General features: G+C 41.6%; 1 protein-coding gene across 3 annotated transcripts in view; it reads right to left on the bottom strand.

The window, feature by feature from the left end:
* Larp4b (La ribonucleoprotein 4B) overlaps positions 1–24,104 on the bottom strand; it is a 76,658-nt gene that overhangs the window by 4,875 nt on the left and 47,679 nt on the right. Inside the window, exons 6-17 of one of the 3 annotated variants that reach the window (XM_057787500.1) lie at positions 22,270–22,348; positions 20,546–20,682; positions 19,523–19,626; positions 16,895–17,005; positions 15,916–15,969; positions 15,616–15,825; positions 10,463–10,569; positions 9,889–10,140; positions 4,049–4,094; positions 3,288–3,452; positions 948–1,072; positions 746–854 (exon numbers count right to left, since the gene is read on the bottom strand). In XM_057787500.1, the coding sequence (XP_057643483.1) occupies positions 746–854; positions 948–1,072; positions 3,288–3,452; positions 4,049–4,094; positions 9,889–10,140; positions 10,463–10,569; positions 15,616–15,825; positions 15,916–15,969; positions 16,895–17,005; positions 19,523–19,626; positions 20,546–20,682; positions 22,270–22,348 (1,499 nt within the window). The remainder of the gene's footprint in view (positions 1–745; positions 855–947; positions 1,073–3,287; positions 3,453–4,048; positions 4,095–9,888; positions 10,141–10,462; positions 10,570–15,615; positions 15,826–15,915; positions 15,970–16,894; positions 17,006–19,522; positions 19,627–20,545; positions 20,683–22,269; positions 22,349–24,104) is intronic. The other 2 variants (XM_057787501.1, XM_057787502.1) reach the window with 2 other exon arrangements.

Raw genomic sequence — 24,104 nt, 5'->3', positions numbered from 1 at the left:
GTGAATCTTATTCAATCATTTATTGAAATATTATCTTATGGAGTGCAGGCTAGCCACAGTACATGACATGGGCTTTAACTCTTGATCCCCCAGTTTCCACCTTCTGAGATGCAGTCTTACTGGGTAGCCCTAGCTGGTCTAGCCCTTACACAGAGCTTGTGGAAATGCCATCTTCCTGCATCTGCCTCCCAAGTCCTGGGATCACAGGTGTGTGCCTTCAAACCTAATGCAATTTTAACTTAAAGACTTACCTCAGCACCAAGCTGAGAAGATGCTAGGTCATCAAGGACAGAGACTACTAGATCTGAGGACTAGCTGCCTCACTCACTATGTATCCCTAAGCTGGCTGCACCTTGCTATGTAAACCAGGGGCGTCAAAGTCCTGCTCTGTCTCCCAAGCATTGGAACTAGAGGTCTGAGGCACCACACGTGGCAGAAACACTGGGATGTAAACAGGGCAAGAGGACACCAAGTTGCTCTTTTCAGTCATTCTGCTTAACTATTTTTCATACATATGACATACACAGTAAATGCAGAAAATGACTGAACTCCACACAGGACAGAGCTGGGGTCTTGTTATTATCTGAGAGATCCCACACTGAAACAGAAAGGCTCAGTGACGTGGTACAGAGAAATGAAGGCGCACACAAATGAAAATCAATCAAATTAGGATGAATAAAGATAGGCTGAGGCAGGACATACACAGAATGCCCCGAGTGCTGGGCAAGGCAGGCGAAGAACTTACTGTTGCTGCTCCATTCACCTGCACTGATTTGCACGCGGTTGTAGTAGGGGTAGAAGGGAGTCTGTCCACACTGTGTGAGTCCCTTTGCTTTTCTGCCACCTTGGGATCCCTGTGAAAATGCCAGCTGGTTTAACAATCACATGTAACATAACAGGTCACTCCACCTGTACACGGCAGAGGCAGGTAGAATACGGACACTTACTCAGGTAAATGGACTGGAGAAGGGGAACGTTCAAACGCTGCTGTCACAGCACAGGGCGCTGGCATGGAAGGCTCTCTGGGGACCACTACAGGAACAGTATTTGTGCTTGCATCTGCACTGAGGTTCTGAAAATCATTAAGTAGCAGTTTACGAGTTGTCAGATATTTGCCTAAGGAGTTAAGAGTCTAACCATTAAAACCATGGCGATCTCTAACCCATCTGGAGAGCCTCCTTCCCAACCCTTGACTGATACTGAATGGTGTCTTCACCCTTTAAGTCAACAGAACCAATGGTATCCTACCAACAAACTGCCAAGCCCCAGCAGAAAGACACAGGAGAAGAAGCCCCCAACAACATAACTACATTTTGAGATTGTTTTCTGCTGGACAACGCTCAGCCTTCTTGCTCTCAGCAAATGCATGGTAGTTATCCGTAAGCTTGTCTTCTTAAGTGCACAATTTCCAAACATACCATACTCATCTGACATGTCAGGGCTCCCCATAGCACGGACAAAATTACCAAGACAGTACACTATTGATTCACTCTTGTCATTAGTACAAAACAAAAACTGACACAGATATCCACACCTACATAAATCTGAGTGCCTGGTGATAGGCTGAAGATACATACCCACAGGAGCTCTCACCTGAACTACAAACCACCCATGGAAGCAGGTGTACAATCCTGCTTTAGCCAACTTAACAGGCAAGGTCACTAAACTAAGACCTGAGAGAATGAGAAATTATTCCATCAACGACTTTCTCAGTGCAGTACAGCTATAATTCATACAAGTTTACTCATGGTATGCCATTAACCCAGTATGCAATTTTAGGGCAAGTAAATAATTGGTTAGAAGTTTAAATATAAAAAGATAAAATTTACTAACTGCCTTTCTCTTCAGAGTATATCAGTTCAAAGGTAAAATAAAGTAGCTGGAAGTGCACTTGGCACAGTTTAGACCCCTGTTTGGGGATGGGGTGGGGAGTTAACCAGAGACTGAGATTCTGCTGGGTTGAGGACCAGAGGTTCTTATCACTGCTCAAATGAAAGGAACCTAGCTTACTGAAACACAGGGCAGCCAATGACTTCCTATTTGTAAGAGCATGCTCAGATCCAACATATGTTCAACTCTGCCTCTATGTAAAGACAGACACATACGACTCACTTTACAAAGAGTCACAGTCCTGTGTCAGGTCCTGACACATTCTTGCAGATGGACCATCCTTGGCAGTGTAGGCTGTGTAACTCGGCCAGAGCCCAGTGCAGCCTTTCAGAAAGCACAGAAACTCAAGTACATTCAAAGCAGCGACTGCCTGTGAAGCTGGGGAGGCCTACTAGGATCCTTTTACCAATAATTCAAGAAGACCATAACTTGAAAATGAGACTTCATAACTGTTGGAATGCATAATTCTCTGTTTTATAGGGCAATTGGAAATTACTAATGTGGACATTAAGATCTGTAATTTCTAAGACAGCCCAATTCTAACATGCGACATAATATAGAAGAATCTTGGAAAACATAGTTTCCATGGCTAAAAGAGCAGCAATTACCACCTTTCAACACGAAAAGGACTAAACTCTTTACCTGAACTTAGTCTCAAGATACTGTATGCAGCAAAGTCATCCGCCCTAACTACTGTGACGCGGTGCCCCGGCACTCAAGGCAGATGTAAGACAACTGCAGCAGAAGGAATATCTGGATCAGGACCAGGACTACTCTACAAGACCACCCTACCCCAGCACTTAGTCACACTTTAGTAACTAGGCAGAAAGTCATTTCTCTGCATGTCCCATAGTCTTTAAATACTGATGCTTGCAGGGGAACAAATCCCACTTCCAACCTGTGTAGCTAACTAAGTGTATAGCAGGAACCCTGGAAAGGAATTTCTCTGAACTTTAGTAGTTCAGCTAAGACTAGGAGTGATGACTACTGCAGTGAACAACCTTGTGGTAGCCTAGAGTTTGCCTGAAATCACCAGACCACAACAAAGTGACTCTAAGCTTCTTGCTACTTATGCTATGTAGATTTCCAAAAAAGCTGTCTTATTTCTGGTGTAATTCAGATTCTTGTGTCTCATTCTGTGTTTTGTGAAACAAAAGAGCTTTAAACGTCAACAACAAAAATTAATCTAAGCATCTGTACAGCACAGGTCCACAGCAGCCTCAGCAGATGGCATGGGAAGGACGGCTTGACCCTGGCTCCAGCACGTGACCAATGCAAACCACCCAAACCTCACACCTCCCTCAATTATTGTGTGTGAAGAACCTGAGCCAGGTCCCTGCACAAAGTCAGTGCTCGGGAAATGTCGACACACGTTACAGCTGTGACACATAGCTTACTCTTTCTTTAGGAGATCCTATGATCAAGCTGGAAAGCCTGTTTTCAAACAAGTCCTCTGCCTTCAAATTGCCTGCAGCTCCAGGTAACGGGGGGAAGTTGGACAGACCCAGTTCGAAGCTCGGTGATGGAGGCTTTGGAGGTGTTGGAGACTGAGTCTGACTGCTCTGCAACACAAGGACACCCCAGAAAGTCACAGTGTGGAGACAAGGACAGCACAGAACACAGCCAAGGATCTTCCAGCTCTCATCTGTGTGAAAGGTCTATAAATGTTGCATGAGTCATTTCTAGGTTCACCTAACTTGAAATTTAGGCCATTAAAGTTTTGTGCAATGCTCCTCCTCCTATCTTAGTCTTAATCCACTGAATTAACTCTCATGCTTGCTTATTATTAGATTTAAATGTCTTGTAAAAATGAGCATTCGGAGCTAGAGATGGTTCAGTGAACAAGGCTGCTTGCTTTGTGAACAAAAGGACCCAAGTTCAAATTCCTAACAGTCAAGTAAAAAAATAAACACGGCAATGTGTCTGGAACCCCAGCATTGATGGGTAGAGACAGGATGATCAAAGGAGCTCACTGCCAGCCAGCCTACCTGAACAGTGGGCTTCAGTGCTCTAAGAGACGATAAGCTGCAGGTTGATGAGACACCTGAAGTCTCCTTCTGGCTCTTATGTTATCTAAGTGTATGGGTTCACATGAGCGCAAACAGGCAGACACACAGAAAACACGCGTGCACGCGCACACACAACTTTATGTACTCACTGTAAACTTCTCTTCTCTTTTCTTCCGATAACCAAAGGAATTTTTCCTAGGAGTAGAAAGCAAAAAGACCATTATTTTTCCCCTTACTTAGAAAATTTGCCAAGCTTATGTTTGTTCACATATTCAAAACAGTATGCACCAATTCAGTCAGTCTTTAATATTTTTAATCTTTCATGAATAAACTGATTCTAAAAGTCAGCTTTAAAAGGACAATGAAAACCCAGGCATCGTAGTACATGCCCACAAGCTCTATATTGGAGTGGCTAAGGCTGGGAGATGACGAGCGTATGGTCAGCCTGCATTAGATCATTTAACAAGATGGTTTTACTGTCTTAAACAAAAGTATTGACAACAAAAATTCAAATGTTGAGAGTACATCATTAAGTTAGATATTCAGACAGATAATAAAAAGATAATTATTCTAAAACTTATCTACTGGCTACTTAGAATTTTTAAGATTCGAATGTTTAAATGTCCCTTCAGCTGGAATGATAAGATATATATACAAAATCTGACATCAAATTATAGGTGAACAATTTAAAACATGAGTCAAAAACTATGATTATCCCTTACTGCAAAAGTCATATAAGAACCTCTAAACACTGAGAGGTCCCTAAACCCAGGCTTGCCTTCCTTATCAACAGCAGCCAGACTCAGGGCAGCAAGGCTGGGGGGCTGTGTCCTGCAGCACTAACTATAGTGAGCACAGAATCAGTGTTTACAACACCCTGGACAGGTCTATGTGGTCTAACAAGCCATACATGAATCTCAACATGCAATTTCATTTTTGTTTATCCTTTCTATCATTTTAACTGAAGAGACTCCCCAAAAGCTATGCATTATATAAAATTAAAATGAATTTGAACATTATTAATTACTTTATTTGCAGAAAATTTAAGAAAATGCTTTGGCTTAAAGTGTTCCTATTAATTAGAAGAAGAGGTTTGAGGGAGGCTCTAAGACACAATATCCTTTTTGAATCTGGAGGGGAGCCAGGCCGTCTCTGGTAGAAAATTGACTCTCCTTCTGCTGAGCTAGCCTAGTGGGGTTAAACCCCTGAGCACAGAGGAGGTATCAGGCCATAAAGGCGGGCATGAGCAGCGACCTTCAACCTTCTGGAACAGACCCCTCAGTCCCATAATGACCAGGCCTCTGGGCACATGAGATGAACTTGTCTGGTATGGCGCAGGCACTGTCTTAAGACACCAGGCAGGCTCCACTCCAGGTGTCTGTCCATCAGTACCAACACCATCTGACAACAGTGTCTCCCTGTCAGTGGAGCCCAAAGAATGCATGACTGTCCCGATAGCACCTCGACAGCCCACTAGGAGCCTACGGGTGCAGCAATCCTATGTAGTGATAAGACGTCCTGGAACATGCTATCAGTGCCCCTCCCTCGACTGCAGAGTGAAGACAGTCGAAGGACTGCTGCTCACGGTGGATGATCTGTTGTAGCAGAGACATGGTTTCAGCACCATACAGTTTGTACCTGGGATACTGGGCACTCACATTTTGGACCCCACATGGGGAGGGATACTTCTGCTTTGTGATCTAAGACAGGTTCAACCGATATAATTTTAAGATTGCTACCTGGCATTTGGGGCTTTTCATTATACTGACCTTGGCACGCAGAAAAGTAGCAGATACATGACTGAAGCCTTGAAGGTTCTACAGCAACAGAAAAAGCTAATGGGAAACAGACCCTCAAGGACACGCAGTGGAAGAGGAAATGTGAACTCTGCCAAAGAAGGAACTAGATCGCCCCTCCTGTTTCTAAATAGGCTCTCTGGACAGAGGCCATGCGCTGCAGAGAGAGGAATCTACACACCAATCCTGGTTTTACCAGTCCATGGTTCAGAAACAAGGACTGAAAGCTACACACACACGTTCATGGTTCAACATGCGCGCACTCCTGTGTTAAACGAGTGAGGTGCTCCAAGTCCTTACACAGACTGAGAAGACAGCGAGTCTCCACTAGGACAAAGCCTGGGCTTCCTGGAAGCCTAGACACTGCTGGGAGACCGACAGCGACTATGTCACCAAAGAGAGGCGGGTTAACAAGACACTATCACGTCTCAGTCCTACCTTTCTATTTCACTTTTTAAATTGGCTGGGGTTCTGTAAACTCTGCTTTTCCTCTGACAGGAGGCTTTGTTAAGCTTTTATTAACAAGGGTTAAAAGGACATGTGAACTCACCCTTCAGCTTACACTCTTTACACTGTGCCCGGTGAGCCCAGGAGGTCTCTGGCCCAGACTCCCTACTCTTAAGATTAAGCTTTTAAGAATCTAAACATTACTCTTGGGTTTGTAGCTGATACCTGATGTCACTATCTCTGTGTTAGTCAATGCTCCCCCTTTGAGTTCTCAGTTTCCAGTAACTGATTTGGTATAAAAATGGCTGGTGTAAGGTCTACTAAGTCATGGTGCCTGTAGCCTGTTTCAGAACCTACCACAGCCCCAAACATGTTGGCACCATCTGAAACAGGAATTGCTGCTTCAAAATTCTTCAAATGAAACTTTCCAACTGCATTAAAAACAAAGAGATAGTCTCCCTTCTTTTCTACTCATGTCCTTCAGGGTTACTAGCTTTTACAAGTGGACGCCCCAGTCAAGCAAACATTTCCACAATACTGAAATGAATTATACAGTGGCTTACAAGTGTCTAAGTGAAAAGAAGAGTCATATGTCTTTCTCTTTAAAATCTAGAAATGAAGCCGGGCGGTGGTGGCGCACGCCTTTAATCCCAGCACTTGGGAGGCAGAGGCAGGCGGATCTCTGTGAGTTCAAGGCCAGCCTGGTCTACAAGAGCTAGTTCCAGGACAGGCTCCAAAGCCACAGAGAAACCCTGTCTCGAAAAAACCAAAAAAAAAAAAAAAAACCAAAAAAAAAACCAAAAAAAAAAAAAAATCTAGAAATGACAAAGCTGAGTGGAGAAGACATGTCAGAGCAGAGAAGCTGAACCCACCACACCATCAGCCAGTGAACAAACACATGAACGACAAGAGAGCCAGCTGAGCTTCCTGCTGGTAGAGAGGATGTTCCAGTGACCCCCACTCAAGATCAAACCGGCCACAATATTCTCTGAGACCAGGTCCAATGGATAGCAGGTTCCCTCTTTTTAATGCTGCGAGAGTTGCGAGAGGCAAGGAAGCTGTAGATGCTGACAGAGGCTGCTGGCACATGACATGCAGGAAAGAAGCACCTTCGTTACACCTGGGCACAAGTGAAGTAGCAGGCACAGAGGCAGAGGCAGCAGCCATCACCCATGAGAGTGATCTACCTAAGTCAATAGTTTCCCATTGAAAGAAGAAACAATTTAGGGCCGCAGGGAAGTCAATGCCTAGCACTGAAGCATCAATGGACTGGCTGATGCTCTACCAGTAGCTAGTGACTATTACAACATGGTGACTGAATATTTTAAGAAAGTATTGAAAATGTGTTACTCAAAGTAAAAGATTCCTTTCAGATTACTATTATTTGCTACTAATGCATCTGGCCACTCACAAATTCCACAACAAGATTAATATTAACGTTCACAAAAAGTAACACAATATGCATTCCGTAGTCATGGGTCAAAAAATAATTTCAACTTCTACGTCTTACTGTTTAAGAAATACATTACATAGGTGGTAGGGAGATAGCCATAAAATGCTTACTGCCCAAGCCTGAAAACTTGAGTTTGAGCCTCAGGACCCACATTTTTAAAAGCCAGCACTGGGACTAAGGAGATGCTCACTTTTTAAACTGCCTGTAATGAACGCAAGAGGACCTCAGTTTGGCTCTCTAGAACACACAAAAGCCAAGTGCGGCGGCTGCATCTCTAACTCCAGTACACACACAGGGAACAGGTATAGAACCTGGAACTTCACAGGCCAGCAAAGTCTGCCAAGTTATCAACTCCAGGCTCAAAAGACCCTGCTTCAAAAAACAAGGTAGGGAGAAAAAGACGGCTGGCATTGTCTCTGGCCTTGACACAAGCATCATCCAAACATCACAGACTCTCAAAAATAAAAATGCCTGGGGCTGGAGAGATGGCTCAGCGGTTAAGAGCATTGCCTGCTCTTCCAAAGGTCCTGAGTTCAATTCCCAGCAACCACATGGTGGCTCACAACCATCTGAAATGAGATCTGATGCCCTCTTCTGGCCTTCAGGCAGACACACAAGACAGAATATCGCATACATAATAAATAAATAAATATTTAAAATAAATAAATAGAAAATGCCAAGTAGACATGCTTAGAGTACTGGCATTGCAGTGTTCAGAAAAGGGGAATGATGGAGTCAACCAGCCTGGCCTAATGGTGAGCTCCAGTTCAATGGCAGACACTGTTCTCAAAATGAAGGTACATGGTACTTGAGAAGCAAGACCCAACACGCTGATAAACGTAATACACATAGCCTGTTTACCTCACTAATAAAATAGGAAATTACATTTCATGGGCAACAGTGACCCTTCTGGAAAGGACCCACCACTTCAGGTGCTGTTAAAATGCCTGTGATCAACGGGAAGAGGTCAAGACAGCAACATTTTGGGCTTCAGTGAGCCTCAACAGCTTTCTCACTGTGACCTTCAATGGCTGAGGGGCTGTTTCGTACATAAGTGAAAAGATAGTTTGAGATAGATCTACTGCTGCCCCGTGTCAGTGGTTTGTATGGACAACAAGAGGCTGAGACTATAGCTGGGTGATTAGGCAACAGCGGGGGGTGAGAGGTTTGGCTCCCAATATACAAATTCTGTGAGTAAAATAAACAGCAGTGTATGCTTTGTAAAGCAAAGAAAAAAGGCACTAGTGTCTTATTCTTGGGCCTTGCACACCCATCTCAACCATTAGCACCCCAAGTCATTCAGCACACTAAAACAAAAAACTTTACCGTGACCCCTGCTTTAATGTGGTGGCCTAGATCCAAACCTAAATAGGCTGAGGTTCTTGGCCAGCACCTGTCAGAGGGCAATCCGGACAGGCTTTACCGCATGAGCAGCTGGCCTAGTCAACACTGGGTAGGGTGCAAACTCTGAGTCCCACCTGTGTCTTTTCTAATCTCACCTCTTTGGAGGAATGGCAGAAGACAAAACAGCAAGCAAGAAAGAAGGAAGTGCATTGGAGGTCCCAGGGAGAAGGAAGTGGAAGCACATTCACAGCGTATGGCAAGAACCCTAGCTAACAAGAAGCACCAAGACTCTAGGAACTATCTGCCCAAGGATGGAAATGATGTGACCAAAGGCACTGCTTCACAACAGCAGCTTCTGTTTATGAGTACGTTTAGTAAAAATGAAATTTAAATGCTGGTTTGCCTGGCTACCAAACTCTTGCATCTGCTGAGTATATCCCATTGCCAGCTCAATCCTATTTTACTTTTATTTTTGTGGAGCACTAGGCATTCATTGAACTAAGACCTTGTTTATGCTAGGTAAGCACTCTATGGTGAGCTACAAGCTCAGCCCTCCTGACTACCAGCTGTAAAGAGAGCAAGGCTTAGGAATCTGTGGGACACACCTTGGAGGCTCCTTCTGTTAAAGGCAGTGACCTAAAAAGCCAGGGCTAACAGCCACGGTGAGACTGCAGGCAGGACGAGCAGAGATTAGACACTGTACAGCCCCTACATGCCAGCTGCAGTGTTATGAAAGAAAATGTTATGCTTTTAAGACAAAACACTGAAGTCTCTGCTCTAAAACCCACTACCCTGAGGAACTGAGAAGCCTTTGATGTTTACAGCCTTCTATTTAATTTTCTGAAGTGTATTAGGATATGATTATAAAACATCTAAATTAAAATGTGAAATATTAGTAGTTCATGATAGGTACATAATATCTGCTTGACAAAATATGCGAGTGACTTACCTTCCTCTCCCTAAACCAGGAGAGGATTCAAGACTACTTGGCTCCACACGCCCAGTTCCAATCTCTCTCTTGGCATAAGCTGAAGGGTTTTGTATTCGTGTTCTAGTTTGCCCTGCTTGCCTCGTCTGTGGACTCCGGACACCATTAATTAATCGATCTGCAGTGAAGTTAAATATTGAAGGACTTTCTAGCAGCCCAGGCCCTCTCTCTGTACTAGGAATCGCATGGCGCAGATGAGACTTACTAGGATTCCTGCAAATGAGATGTTTGTATATGCTGAGTTATAAAGCAATCAAGGAGTATAGAATGAGCATGCTAATGTGAAATATGTATGTCAAGATCTGCTTCCTACTTGGTAAACACATGGTAAAAGTTGCCCCCAAAGCCAGAATCTGCTCCTTACTACTAGCAGCCAGCTTGGGGGTTGAGTCTTTCTATACAATTATATATTATATAATTTATATGATTACAGTTTTAAGCTTCAGGAAATTTCATCTCTGTTGTCCCTCATTACAAATAACCCGGAACAGTGAAAATGAGGCTCGCGAGCATCGGAAAAATCCTGGGAACTTGCCTGCTTCTAGGAGGATATTGTCTGAGTGATGTCAGAGGAGACGCTGCAGGTTTGAAGGTCGGAGATGTAAACCCATTTATAAATCCAGTACTTGGAAATGGAGTTACCTGAATTCATTAACAAAAAACAGGCATGTAAAAACATGAGACACGAGACACTTCAATTGGATTTACAATTGTATCTTGGGTAAACCAGATCATGTCTTCCTCTTGCCAGAGGTGTGAATTCCATGTTATGCTTAAAAATAACTGCAGGGTAAGGAAAAACAAGATTATTACAAAATACAACGCCTACTGAGCATTCAAGCCAGAGCTAGTGCTAAATATTTTCTTCCTATCACCTTAGGTAATCCTTACAGTAATCAAATGAGAACACCATAGGACAGAACCTTGCCCAAACTGAATACAGGCATTGCTGATGATGCTTAAATTAAGTTAACTAGGGCTACTACCACCAGCCTGGCAAGACATGATGATCCTTTATTCTGAATAACCTTAACACAATTCAAAGAGCTCAACGTTAGAAGTTCTCACATACTTATTGCTCCTAACCATGCAGATATCACTCCCACAGCCTTTGGCAGGGATTTCTTTTCTCTCCCGCGCTCTCTCTTTAGGGTTTACTTTCGTGCAAGACTTGCTGTAAACAGCATCCTATTTTTAGACTATAAAATTTTTTCCCCAAGTAATTAAAGTGGCACAGAACATATAAACATAACAATATAAATAAAGTTCACAAGAAAATAACAGGCCATAATGACCTTAAAAGTTTCAAAGCTTAAGTATAGGATTTTAAGTACCATGCAACAGTTTTTAAAATCTTGACACATAAAAATAGGACAAAACTCAGTGTGGAGGGCTCAGTGGCCACAGTGCATACAAGGTATCACCACGTGACTTCAACACTTGGATGCCAGAGGGATCCCTCCTGAGAGTTGTCCTCTGTCCTCTAGAGTTCACCTGTCCTGGCATGTATGTAGCTGGATATGCATGCATGGAGCACACACACGCACACACACACACACACACACACACACACACACTTTAAAGGTGAAGGAGAGACCAACTTCACACTCTTGCTGTTGCACATGGGCTTAGAATAAATCCCATAATAATTACAAAATTACAAGATGGAAGGGTGAGATCACTAACTTTTTAGCTTCTGGGGGCATGTGGTTTCAAATATTCTCCAAGTAAATGACATTACTTCCAAGACACTTAGTTGCTTGGGGCCTTCCAGTCTCTATGAATGTTCACTAACGTGAAAGAAATAAGTACAGGTTCCTACATAGTTGAGAACATGTGAAGACAAAAGGGTGGGAGACCCAAGCAGTTCTCTTCAGCACTAACTGGAAAGCAGAAGCTCTATTTAAAATGGGCATTGGAGCTAGAGCATCATTCCCTGATTACAAAATTTAAGTAACAAAAGAAAACATTTAACAGTTATCAAGGAAGATCCACTCCCTAACAAAACTCCACAGTCCATGAAAATTACAGTGCTTAAAAAAAATATTTCCCAGTTACACAACAGACAGGGGATTAACATCTTTGAAGAAATCTAAAATTAAACACCAAACCCCAAATCATCCAGCTAATAAATGGACTAATGAATTGAACTCTCAGTTCTGAGAGGAAACACAGATAGCCAGTAAATACTTAAAAACAGCCAGCAGCCTAAGCTACCAAACTTAGAACAGAAACCGTGCTTCCTTTAATATCTGAAATCTAGATTTGGGGATCAGGACAGTAGGTAGGTGTGGGGCAGAGACATGAAACTAGAAGGCAGCTCATGAGAGGAGGAAGGGCTTTAAGAGGGAAAAGAGACTTAACATGCCAACACAGAGCAAGTGAGATGATCTGAGGGAAGGAAGGAAACCAGCCAGAGAGGAGAAAGTGGTGGTGGGAGGGACAGTAGAGAAGAGAGATTAATGATAACAAAGTATAATAATACACAGGTCCCAAAATGCAGTAATAAACCCATTACACTTTGTTGGCTAACTTAAAAGTTAAGGGGAAAAAAATACAACACACTAGAAAAGCTACTTAATCCAGACCAAAGTTTTGGAGACTTTAAATCTGGTAAAACCAGCCAGGTGATGGTTGCCCACACCTTTAATCCCAGCAGAGGCAGGTAGATCTCTGAGCTCAAGACCAGCCTGGTCTACACAGTGAGTTCCAAGATAGCCAAGGATATACAGAGAACCTGACTCAAAAAACAAAAACACAACTGGCAAAACCAAAAGATTAGTTTAAATTTGGAATTTTACATAATACCTATCTCAGAAAAGGGCCTGAATAGGAAGGCCTAAGTAAAACAACAGTGGCTGACCGAGGACCCCAAGAGAGGCATCTAGGCAGTATGCCAGAGGGTGACAGAGTGACCCACTGCAGCGTCACGTGGGGAAGAGCACTAGCAGGAGGAGGCTAGCGGGCGGACAGAGTTCCTCTCCAGATCTTTCTGATGCTCCTGGGAAAGGGAACACCACGGCCAAGGGTCCATGTTCATACAAAGCATACTACGGGAAAAACATCTTTCTTTCTCTTTAGAACTCTACAGTGACAGGCACATCTTCCCTTCTATCAGCCTGCATAGCTGTGCGTTCCCATCCATGTACACTGGTACTCAATAAGATCTGCCTTGGCCTCCTTCACCTCTTCTTCCCCTCCTTTCCATGCTGCTCTCTCCCTCTAGAATAGAATTTCTTCTATATTTGCATCTTTAAAGAAATATAGACCTTTATAGCCCACATGTATGAGAGAAAACATATGGTATTTGTCTGAATGTAACATTATTGTGCTTAATGAGATGATCAATCCATTTTCTTACAAATAATGTGTTTTATTCTTCTTTCTATTTATATTCTGAACAATATTCCATTGTGTGTGTGTATATCCATATACATACCCTTTACCTACTCACTCATTGACGGGCACCTAAGGAGATTCCCAAGCCCTGCGCACGGCGCCACAAAGATAAATGTGCAGCTATCTTTGTCTGTAGATTTTTATTCCACTGGATGTATGCCACCGGTGATATAACTAGATTCTATGACAGTTCAACTTTTTTTCTTTGCAGAATCTACATACTGATTTCCATAGTGGCTACAGTAATTTACATTTCCAGCAATTGTGTACGAGGAATCCTTTTTCCCAGCATCCTCACCAGTAGATCAGCATGCCATTATCTCCTTCATGATAGAGTCTCAATGTAGTTTTTAAATTGCATTTATTTCATGGCTAAGAAAGTTGAGCAATTTTTCATATATATATATATGGTCATGTGCTATATTTCTTCTTGAAATTTGTACTATTGTGAAAGACATATCTATACTTGGGGGTTTATGTGCCACAGCACACATATGAAGGTCAGAGATCTTTGTAAAGCCAGGTATCTTCTTCTAAATGGCATGTATTTAGAGGCTCAAACTTGTGCTGCCCTGCCTGGCTTGTGCAAGTAATTTGCCAATTACTTATTTGTTCTTCTGGTGTTTAATTTTTTAGTTCTTCATGTATCTGGGAATTAAGCCTTTGTTGGATCCCAGTACAGGCTGTCTTTACCATGGGAATTGCTTCTTTGCTATGTAGAAGCTTTTAAATGTGAAAAAACCCTGTTTGTCTACTCTTTCTGTTGTGTTCTGTCTGAGTCACTGGAGTCCGACTTAGACAGTTTTTCCTTATGTCTCTATGTATTTTCCTCTGGCCATTTCAAAATTTTGGAGATAGACATAATTTTGAATTTTAGTATTGATATACCAAACATTTTTTTACTACAGGAGTTCTAGACCTGTGGGGAGGGGAGTATATTGGTCTATTGAGAACTCCTTTCTAACTCTGCCTGTCCTGCACACAGCTAAAGAGCTATCTTTAAAAAAATGGAGTATGTTCCCACTTCTTAACTCAAACGTTCTAGATTACTTCCTACAAGATCCAGGTAGAAGTCCATGTGTCTAGGGACTCTCTCTCAAAAGGGCAACTTACTACCTGTGCCCCAGTTATCTGCTCTACTCAGAAACAAAAGTTGATCTGTAGAGACCTGGCTGCTTTTGCACACACACACTATCGTCAGAGCTTCCTTTCTTTGACCCTTCTTGTAAGTTTACATGAACATGAAAACCAGGTTAAGTGACAACACAATACTCTTCAGTCCTTGCTCTAGGTTTAAAGCCTTTCTGATTGTATCTGCTTTTGCAGTAGCAGCTCCTGGGCATACTCATTTTTTCACATTTATCCTCATATTTCAAGACCCGCATTTTCAAGTCTGAACAAGTGTCTCAAGTTCCCGCTTCTCTATCCTGCCACTGCTTGCCTGACAGTGAACAGTATTATCTCCAGCTGATCCTGAGACCCCCCACTTGTTCTCTGACCTGGTCCACAGCCACATCCTGGACATGAACTCTTCCAAAGCTAATCCCTTGATTTCTGCACTCTGACCATTATCGTCTATGCACCCTACTCTTTTACCTCTTATTACATCCAAATCTCTTACGCAAACTATAGACCTTTCTAACTGGGACCTCTCATTTTCAAGGAATTTTACTACACAAGGTTAATTTTTTTGTGTCCTACCTCACTAAATTAATGAATCCAAACCAAGTTTCTTGGCATCCGTAGAGCAAAGCTGGAGAAAAATGACTGTATGCATTATAAATTTATGAATTCCAAACACAAACCTTAACAAAGGCCAAAAATTAATCATGTTACCTAACCCTGTGGTAGGTGTGAGAACAAAAATGGTTTTGTGAGACAGAGAACACTCGCCCTGCTTTCCTAGACTGTTAGGAATCCACTGAAATACATCTTCCTCCATGACAGAACTCCTCATGTCATGTCCTTCTGTTCAGGACAACAGTTAAGACTCCAACTGGTAGAGCCTTTTACAGCACTGTGTCTCAGAGAAAGAAAATGACACGAGGGAGGAAGGCAAGGATCACAGTATCAATGTTTTTTTTACTGCACAAGACTCTATCCTTATTCCCTAATTAAATTTAAAATCTACACCATAATCCCCATGTCTGGATACTAAGCAAACTGTAGGCACCTGGTTCTCTTACTAGATTAGGATTTTAAACTTTCAAAGTGCCTAGTACAAAATCTAAAATGTGAATCTCTGCTACGTAAATTAAAAAGAAAAAAGAAAAAAAGAAAAAGACTTACCAAGGGTGGATCGAGATAACTATGTGTTGTTGACCACGTCTGGGGGGCAATCAGGCCGTACAGAGGGAACTGCTGCTGGGGGCTGTACACTGGAGGTAAGTAAAAGGACGTCGCATAGCGCTGCTGCGTGTAAAGGTTCATGTCCAGAGGTCTAAATCCATTCTTTGGCAAAAAAGTGTTTATCGCTATTGCCTTTGCTTTTATTCGTGCCTGTTTGGAGACATTTAAGTTCCAATTATAACATTTAAGAATGCTGATCAGAGAAAAAAGAGGAGGAGGAGGAGCAATGGTCTTACTTACCCTAATTGGCTTTCCTTGAAAAGTTCTGACTTCTTCTCGAAGGTATTTGTAAGCCTAGGGGTAAGATCATCCAAAAGACCATTTTGTCAACTTTCTAAGTTAACTTTATAGTTCAAATAATCATATGAGTGACTACAGCCGACAGGTTCCAAAAGGGTGACTGATTCCTGATACCCTTTCAGACACAGATCCCTAAAAATATCCTTATTATGGTACCCGAACCCCAAATTATTGCAAAAATTTTAAATATTTAAATATAATTTTATAAGTATTAATAAATATCATGAGCCTCCCCAAGCAACAAACTAAGACTCCTGATCTAGAAACAAAAAAGGAATGCCCCTCCCTCACATTAATCCCAATTTGAAACCGGGATTATGTAGTATAGGAAAGGAAGTGCTTGAAAGGAAAGAAAAAGACTGAACTATTCGAGCCATTATTACTATATAGCTCCATGCTCATCTGCAAATTAAATCTTTATCAAGCCCCGACTTCATGCAGAGTCTCCTATTTCTCTTGTGCTCACCTCTCCGATTCCCCAGGTAGGCTGCAAGGCCGCACCACACGGTGCTTTTTCCCCTTTGGCCTTTCTTTCAGGTTTTTCTGTATTTTTTTTTCTTCTAACTCTGATCACATTGCTTAACATTCATACTTGCTAGCACGTTTTCCCTAAATCAAACACCTCCTCTAAGAGCACAAAACTTCTCAATACCTTTAAAAGCACCTTGTACACAATGGATGCCCTTCACAGGTCAGGGGTAGGTTAAAATTTTCTCACTTTTCTCTTCTCAGATCTGAGAGCAGATCTGATCTCCTGAGACTGTTTCCTCACACACACTAAAGGAGTAATGTGACATGCTTCCAGTAGGGCCACAGAAATACACCTGTGGGCTCCTAGAGGCTCAGTGTCCTGACTTCTGCTATGTGCTCACTGATGGTAAACTATGTACTTCAAAGGCTGGCAAAGGAATGCACTTACCTGCTGTGCATCAGCTTCTGTTTCAAAGGTAATAAACCAATTATCATTATAGGCAAATTCACAGTTTATAAATTTTGGTAAATTATCTCCTTTAAATAGTGCTTCTACTTCCTATAAGAAACAAAGAAAGTTAGAAATTAGTCCTCACTTTCACTACTTCTGGTCCTCATCAAATTAGGTGGCAAACTTATTCCCATGCTATGCTGCAGCAATGGTGCAGCTCTGTCCCGCTTTCAGAAACACCGCAGGGAGCACCCGCAGGATCACATGCCACAGAGGAAGTCATTACCGACAGCTTTCCCTCCTCACAAGGAACTGGAATTAATATGAACAGTAAGGGCTGGGGATGTAGCTGGCTTGGTAGCATGCCTTGCCTAGCACACAAGAAGTCCTGGGTTTGATCCCCAGGAGCACATAAACTGAACACTGTGGTACATGTCTGTAATTCTAACACTCAAGGTGGAAGCAGAACAGTCAAGTTCAGGGTCATCCTTACTTACATTGAAAGTTCAGGGCCATTTGGGGTACATGAATCCTTACCAAAAGAGGGAGAGGGGATGAAAGGAAGGGGTAGGAAGAAAATAGTGTTTATCAGTAGGTTGATAAACACACAATTTTATTTTAAAAGATAGCTTGAAAAACAAAAATGTTAGCTGAACTTTTGTTTCTGGCCAAGATGAACTAGATTTATAGTCCCGAATAACACAGTAAAAAGTGGAAAGATAAAACATGTGCTATAAGGCTTTTTAGACTCCTGTCATTAACAGGCTGGGAGCCTTTCCTGAGAGAACATGAATAGAGTGGGCCAACAGTGCCCAGCCTAGGTTTCCAGGTCGCAGGATGGGCAAGTCTCCAGAGCTTTGTGGAGGGTTCTCTCTAGGCCACTGGCCAGAAACTAAACAACTAAAATGGCCAGTCAGAATAATCCTACAGCCAGCTCACTGGGCAGTCAGAGTGGCAAACCTTAGCCCAGAGAACAGAGAGCAAAGTGAACAAGAGTGCGCCCGTAGGAAAGCCGCTCTCAGCCACTTTACAAATGTGCTGAAAGCAAAGTGGCGCCAAATAATTTCTTGCCTGTGTTTTGGCGCTGGGAACCTTGCTGTTTGGCTCAGAATAGCCTTGGGCTCCTGGGCTTAAATAACCCTTCCTGCCTTAGACTTGAGTAGCTGGGACTATATGTGCACACCACGCCAAGGATCTTAACTGCACCTCAGAATATCTACTGGAATTCAAAACTGTTCAGTACCTAGTAAAGTAATAATCACATAGAGAAACAGAAAAAGATGAGCTATAATGAGAAAGATCAATCAGATTAACCTTAAAATAAAACAAATGGCAATGTTAATACACAAGAACAGCAGAATCCTCCATCTCAGAGGCCCAGAAAGGGAAGCTTGAGAGTGATCACCTTCAAAGCTATACATGAGACTATTTGTAACCAAACTGCTTAAACAAAGATACAACCTTCCAAGAACCAGAGAAAAAGATATGTAATGGGGAGGAACAAAGGAAAAAGCTGGCAGATTTTTTTCAGCAGAAACAATGCAGATTAGAAGAGAACAATATGTTTAAAATACAGGAATCAAAAACACTCCACCAATCCTGAAACATAACCAAGCCAAAACAAAACAAAACAAATAAAAAAGGGAAAAAAAAAAAAGAAAAAAGAAAACAAAATCCCATAAAACAAAAACTCCAAAGACCAAAATCAAAACAAACACCCTTTAATGAGTTCCAAATCAGGATTCTCTCGAACACACTAAAGTTGAAAAAAAGTTTTTCAGTACCAATATGTGTCCTGAAAGTGTGTATCATAATCTATCTCAAAGGAATTAGGCAAAAAGACAAATGGAACCTGAAAGAAAGGTCAGAGATAGGATTGCCCAACCTTCAGACATTGCAAAGCAACAGCATCAACCAGGTTCAAAAATCAAACACAAACATAAAAAACTCATCCCATTTTAAGTTTATGGTTCTGTGTTAGAGGGCATCCTGGTTACCACATACTGCATGCAGGTGGTGGTCTGCAGGCCAGACATGCCTGAAAGCACTAAAAATGGTAAATATCAGGGCCAATCATGGTGGCACAAACCTAAAATACTAGCATTCAGGTGGCTGAGGCAGATCATGAGTTAAAGCCCTTAAAAATGAGACCTTGCCTCTAAATAACCAAACTAAACCAATCATCCAACCAAAAAGAGTTATACCTAGGGAGACAAAAACAAAAATCCCAAGCCCAAACAAACAAGAACAGCAAAAAACAGAAGCAAACAAAACAAACTAAAAAATGATAAAGAGCGACATCATATACTCTCCCCACCCAGTACTCTTATTTCTTAACCCATTCAATCTTCAATTTCAGACTCCTGAAATATGCAAACCCTATTATCTTTTAAAATTTAAATATATAGAGGAATCCTGAGACCAAAAGGCATGACAGTTATTCTTCCTACAAGTGAATCACACTGTAATTATTAGTGTATACACCCTGGGAAAAGGTTGTTTCTGTGAACAGTTTTTCTCAAATAAGCCCTTTCGAAAACATGAAATACACATGTCAACAGATGCCAACAACAACAACAACATCTCAGGACAATGTCAAGTACCACAAGTAGAGGGATGACTTACTTCCACAGGGGTAGATTCAGATATTTCACGCAATATTACTATGCACCGGTTTTGATTTGGCCTTACTTTCTCTCCTTTTTCATCCACTTGGACTAAAGGTAAAGCTGTGAAGAGAAAAAAAATAAATAAATGATAAAAACACACACATTACATGATACTCCAACAGTATGAACACTCATCAGAGAAACCTGTACACATGGCAAATTATTAAGATGTTCAAAACCAACACAAGCTACCACACACACACACACAAAGAGGATAGTTAGTGAGAGAAGTAAGACTTTCATTCAGACATGGTAATGTCTAATCATACAAACATTTGCAAGCAATATGGATGTGCTGGCCTATGTGGCACACTGCACAACATATTTTTTGTGAAGAAGCCAATAAATACAGCTATACCACATACACAGCACTTCCAAGGAAAAGAACAGGAAAAATCATTCATACTGGAATTTGTAGTTTGAGTACAGAAAATGAATTTTTATAATGAAAAACAGTTTGACTTAAAAGGAACGCGACACATCACAGCAAAGTCTGTACAGAAGGCATCATACAAATAAAGCACAATTTTGAGACAAAAGGTTAACACTTGTATCCCTAAAGCACTTATAGGCTTACTATGGAGTGTTTAAACATTCACATTATGTGTCAAATTTCCAAGAAACAGCTTTATTCACAATAGTTAAGTAAAAAAAATCACAACAATATTTCATCAAAACTTAAGTGCCACAAAAGTACCCATAAGTCTATCTGATGGCTTCTGGTGAAGAGGTTTCTAGTAAGACAGATAATGTGAAGACAACAATCTTTTCACTTTAAATAGGCATCTACAGCCGGGCGGTGGTGGTGTACGCCTTTAATCCCAGCACTCGGGAGGCAGAGGCAGGCGGATCTCTGTGAGTTCAAGACCAGCCTGGTCTACAAGAGCTAGTTCCAGGACAGGCTCCAAAACCACAGAGAAACCCTGTCTCGAAAAACCAAAAAAAAAAAAAAAAAAAAAAAAAAAAGGCATCTACTTACATCTTAGCACTTCAACAATCAAATCCACATCAGTACTCAGTTTCTTGATGTGGTCAAGGTTAGCTACCGTTGTAATTGGCACATACTGGTCACTATCCATCTGGGAGATAAGATACATGTCGCTAGCGAGATTCTCCCTGTTGAAAGAAAGCAAACTCTTTTAACTAATATTTCTTTAAAAGAAGTTTCACCAGAGGTATCAATGTGGTGTGGGACAGGTTTGGGGTGAGAGCTGAGTCTAAACTCCATCTGATACTTGCTCACTTGATGCAATCAAAAGTAGCCAGTGGATTAATTCTTGTAAAATGCAGTTATAGCCAGGCATGGTGGCACATGCTTTTAATCCTAGCACTTGGGAGGCAGGTGTAGGTGAATCTCTCTCTTATTTGGATACCAGCTTTGTCTACAGAGCAAGTTCCAGGGCAGCCAGAGCAACACAGAGAAACCCTGTCAAAAGAACCAAAGTAAAACAAAAAAATTGAAGCTATAGCTCACCTTTGTTCTGGACAGTATTTGAGCAATTTATTAAAAATTGCACATTTCTTTCCAATAAGGAAATCTAGCTAAAAGCCACAGGAAATATAAAGTCAGTGCCCCAAATGCACCATAAAGTCTGGACACACGTTAGAGGCACTGCAGATTGGCTCTGGCATCTAGGTGCCATAGCTAACAAGAAGGAAACAGGATCAGCACCGTCAGTCAAGGCAGAAGGTACAGCACACCACCAGCAATTAGGACAAGGTGTGCTACTTCCTGGCTTGTGGGCCAAAGAAAATGTTTCCTGCAAATTCTCATGAAAAAGACTATGTGTAATGTAACACAGAAGATCTCAAAACACCACAAAACTAAAATACAGTAATGGGTTGCTAGGCCTTTTTACAGTGTCTCTCAATGAAGGTCAAACAGTCAGAGAGTGTTTAGTCAAAGAGAGTAACTCACTTGAGAGGAAACTGCTTATTTCTTGACTCAGGTGACAACACTTACAGCTATGGGAGGACTACACCAAGGTTTATGAATGGCAGGGAGCTGAGCTTCACACTTTGGGACTCATTTTTACACCATACCATTTGCTAAAACTCAATACTGTATTAAGTAATGATTAGAAGAAGGAAGAAAGGAGGCCCAGGCATAGTTCATTCATCTTAAACAGGAACAGTTGGTGTCCTCAGAGCTACAAGACTTCACTTGGGGCTAGTTACCTACCTTCTTACTCAAACCCATCCATAAGTCTACTAACTGAAAGGTTCTTCACCACCTTAAAGGTTCTACTACATTTTTCAACAACAACAAAATGTCATTTAAGGTAAACAAAGTCAAACATATACCTAAATGTGGGCACTATATATATATATATATATATATATATATATATATATATATATATATATATATATATATATATATGGTAAACAAACCAGCCCACTACAGCAGTATTTTGGCCATTTATCTGAAGGCCCTTATGGCGGACTCATTTATGGCATATTGCGCTTATGCAGCAATCCATAGTGAAGTCTAGACAATCATCACCAAAATGGATCTGAGGCAAACTCTTCGGCATCCCTGGCCTGAGGGTCATCATCAGTTCTCTACAAAACTTCTGATGAATAAACAGGCATGAAATTAGTTAATTATAAACATACTACTATGAAAAATCACATTTGTGGCCATAACCAGTGTGTAATACAAGAGATACTAGGTATTAAAAAAATTACTAACAGCCTTACCTAGATAAACAAAATTCCAATGTTTTTTTAAGCACTTCCCGAGGGTCTTCCTGGCTTTCTGGTTGAGACTCATTTCCTCCTATATAGAAGAAATAAACAACTCAGAAAAAAATAGCTTAAATTTTACCAAGCAGGTAATTCAGTACAGCATTCCTGTGTTCTTGCCTGTGTACACGCACAGTAATATGAAAAGTGCTATTTTACCTGCGAGAAAAAAGTAAACTGTGAAAAACAAAACCAAATCACTTCTCCTAAAACAAAAGTTAAGAAAACAAAGATTAAATTTTCTTTTTTTTTTCTTTTTTTTTTTTTGGTTTTTCGAGACAGGGTTTCTCTGTGGTTTTGGAGCCTGTCCTGGAACTAGCTCTTGTAGACCAGGCTGGTCTCGAACTCACAGAGATCCGCCTGCCTCTGCCTCCCGAGTGCTGGGATTAAAGGCGTGCGCCACCACCGCCCGGCAAGATTAAATTTTATTAACAAAGTTTAGCAGTAATTTTGTCAACACAGGCTTCCTTGGTGTTTTGCTTTACTTCAAAAAGGATTTTTCAGGTAACAGACAAGAATACTGACTGACTCTAAATAATAGCACAATATAAAGAAAAGATAAATACAGGCAAAACCTAACCACCCCAGATGGAAACAAATAAAAAGGAAGGGCTGTAGATTGTTAACACACTGGCCATCTGGAGTAAACTCTATGGGAGAATCCTCATGAGAAGACACCAAAGAAATCAGATTCTCAGACACAAAAGTTCTTTCTACATCCCCCCCCCCCCAAAAAAAAAGCTCAAAAAAGATGTCTGGTGGCTGTGTAGGTATTTATGTGTATGGGGTCACAGACATCAGCATCAGCAGGAGAGGCAGTGGCTTCTGGCAGAGTGAAGTTAAGCAAGTGAAGCTGAAGGCCCCCGCTTCCCTTAGCTCTCAGGATACCTTACGAACTACTCTTTAATATCACAGAGATGAAAGGGATCGGATAACTAAAGAGTGCTCGTACATAAGCCAGCCAAGTGAACACAAAAGACACTTGTATTCTAAAAGTCAAGGTTAAAGACCATGACAAAGCAACGACAAAGCAGGAGAATTCAGAACAGACAGTTCAAAACAGTGTTATACTGAGCTTCCACAAAATCCATCTTCACCAGCAAAACGGAATTAAACTGCTAAAATAACCAAGGAACAAAATAAACAAGGCCATGAGACCTGGAAGTGAAAACATGACATATCAATCCCTGATCTGGAGACTTGCCTTGGTTATCTCATTTAAATTTGTTTTCCATTCTCCAAATTGAAGAGATATTTATTTGTTACAGGAATTGTGAATTCAGCCTAAATGAAGCAAGGCCTCTGTTCTCAAGAGGCCAACATTCCATTGAGAGAGGCAGACAATGGACAGCTAAAGGAGCCACTGCTGGCATGAGACTGAAGTGACCCAGAGGAAAATAGCCTGGGCAAGCGGCCAGAGCAGCATGGTGCTGCCCCACATGGAAGGTGCTATCTGAAGCAATGGAGGAAAGTGGAAGCCAAGTTCTAGGCAGAAGCCCTGAGAGTCAGAGTCAACAGACAGACATGAAGTCACAGCAGGATAATCAGAGGTTAACACAATCACTTAGAGTAGACCATTCAGGACTCAAACCACTGTAGCCAAGTAAGGAAGACAAAAGGTCTGCCACTTAGCCCGGGGGCATTCCAACCTTCCTCTCTGAAGCAATAGGAAAGCCAATGGCTACAGAGATGTATCTGAAGGCCCATGATGACTACCATGTGGGAGGTAGAGGGGGCAAAAGAAGAAAATTATTTAGTGCTGTTGTAGGGCTGCGGGCTGTGTTCCTGCC

Source organism: Chionomys nivalis, chromosome 13 (genome assembly GCF_950005125.1).
Source record: "Chionomys nivalis chromosome 13, mChiNiv1.1, whole genome shotgun sequence".
Taxonomy (NCBI): domain Eukaryota; kingdom Metazoa; phylum Chordata; class Mammalia; order Rodentia; family Cricetidae; genus Chionomys; species Chionomys nivalis.
Note: the sequence above shows the minus strand (reverse complement) of the source record. Positions and strands in the feature narration are given on the sequence as shown.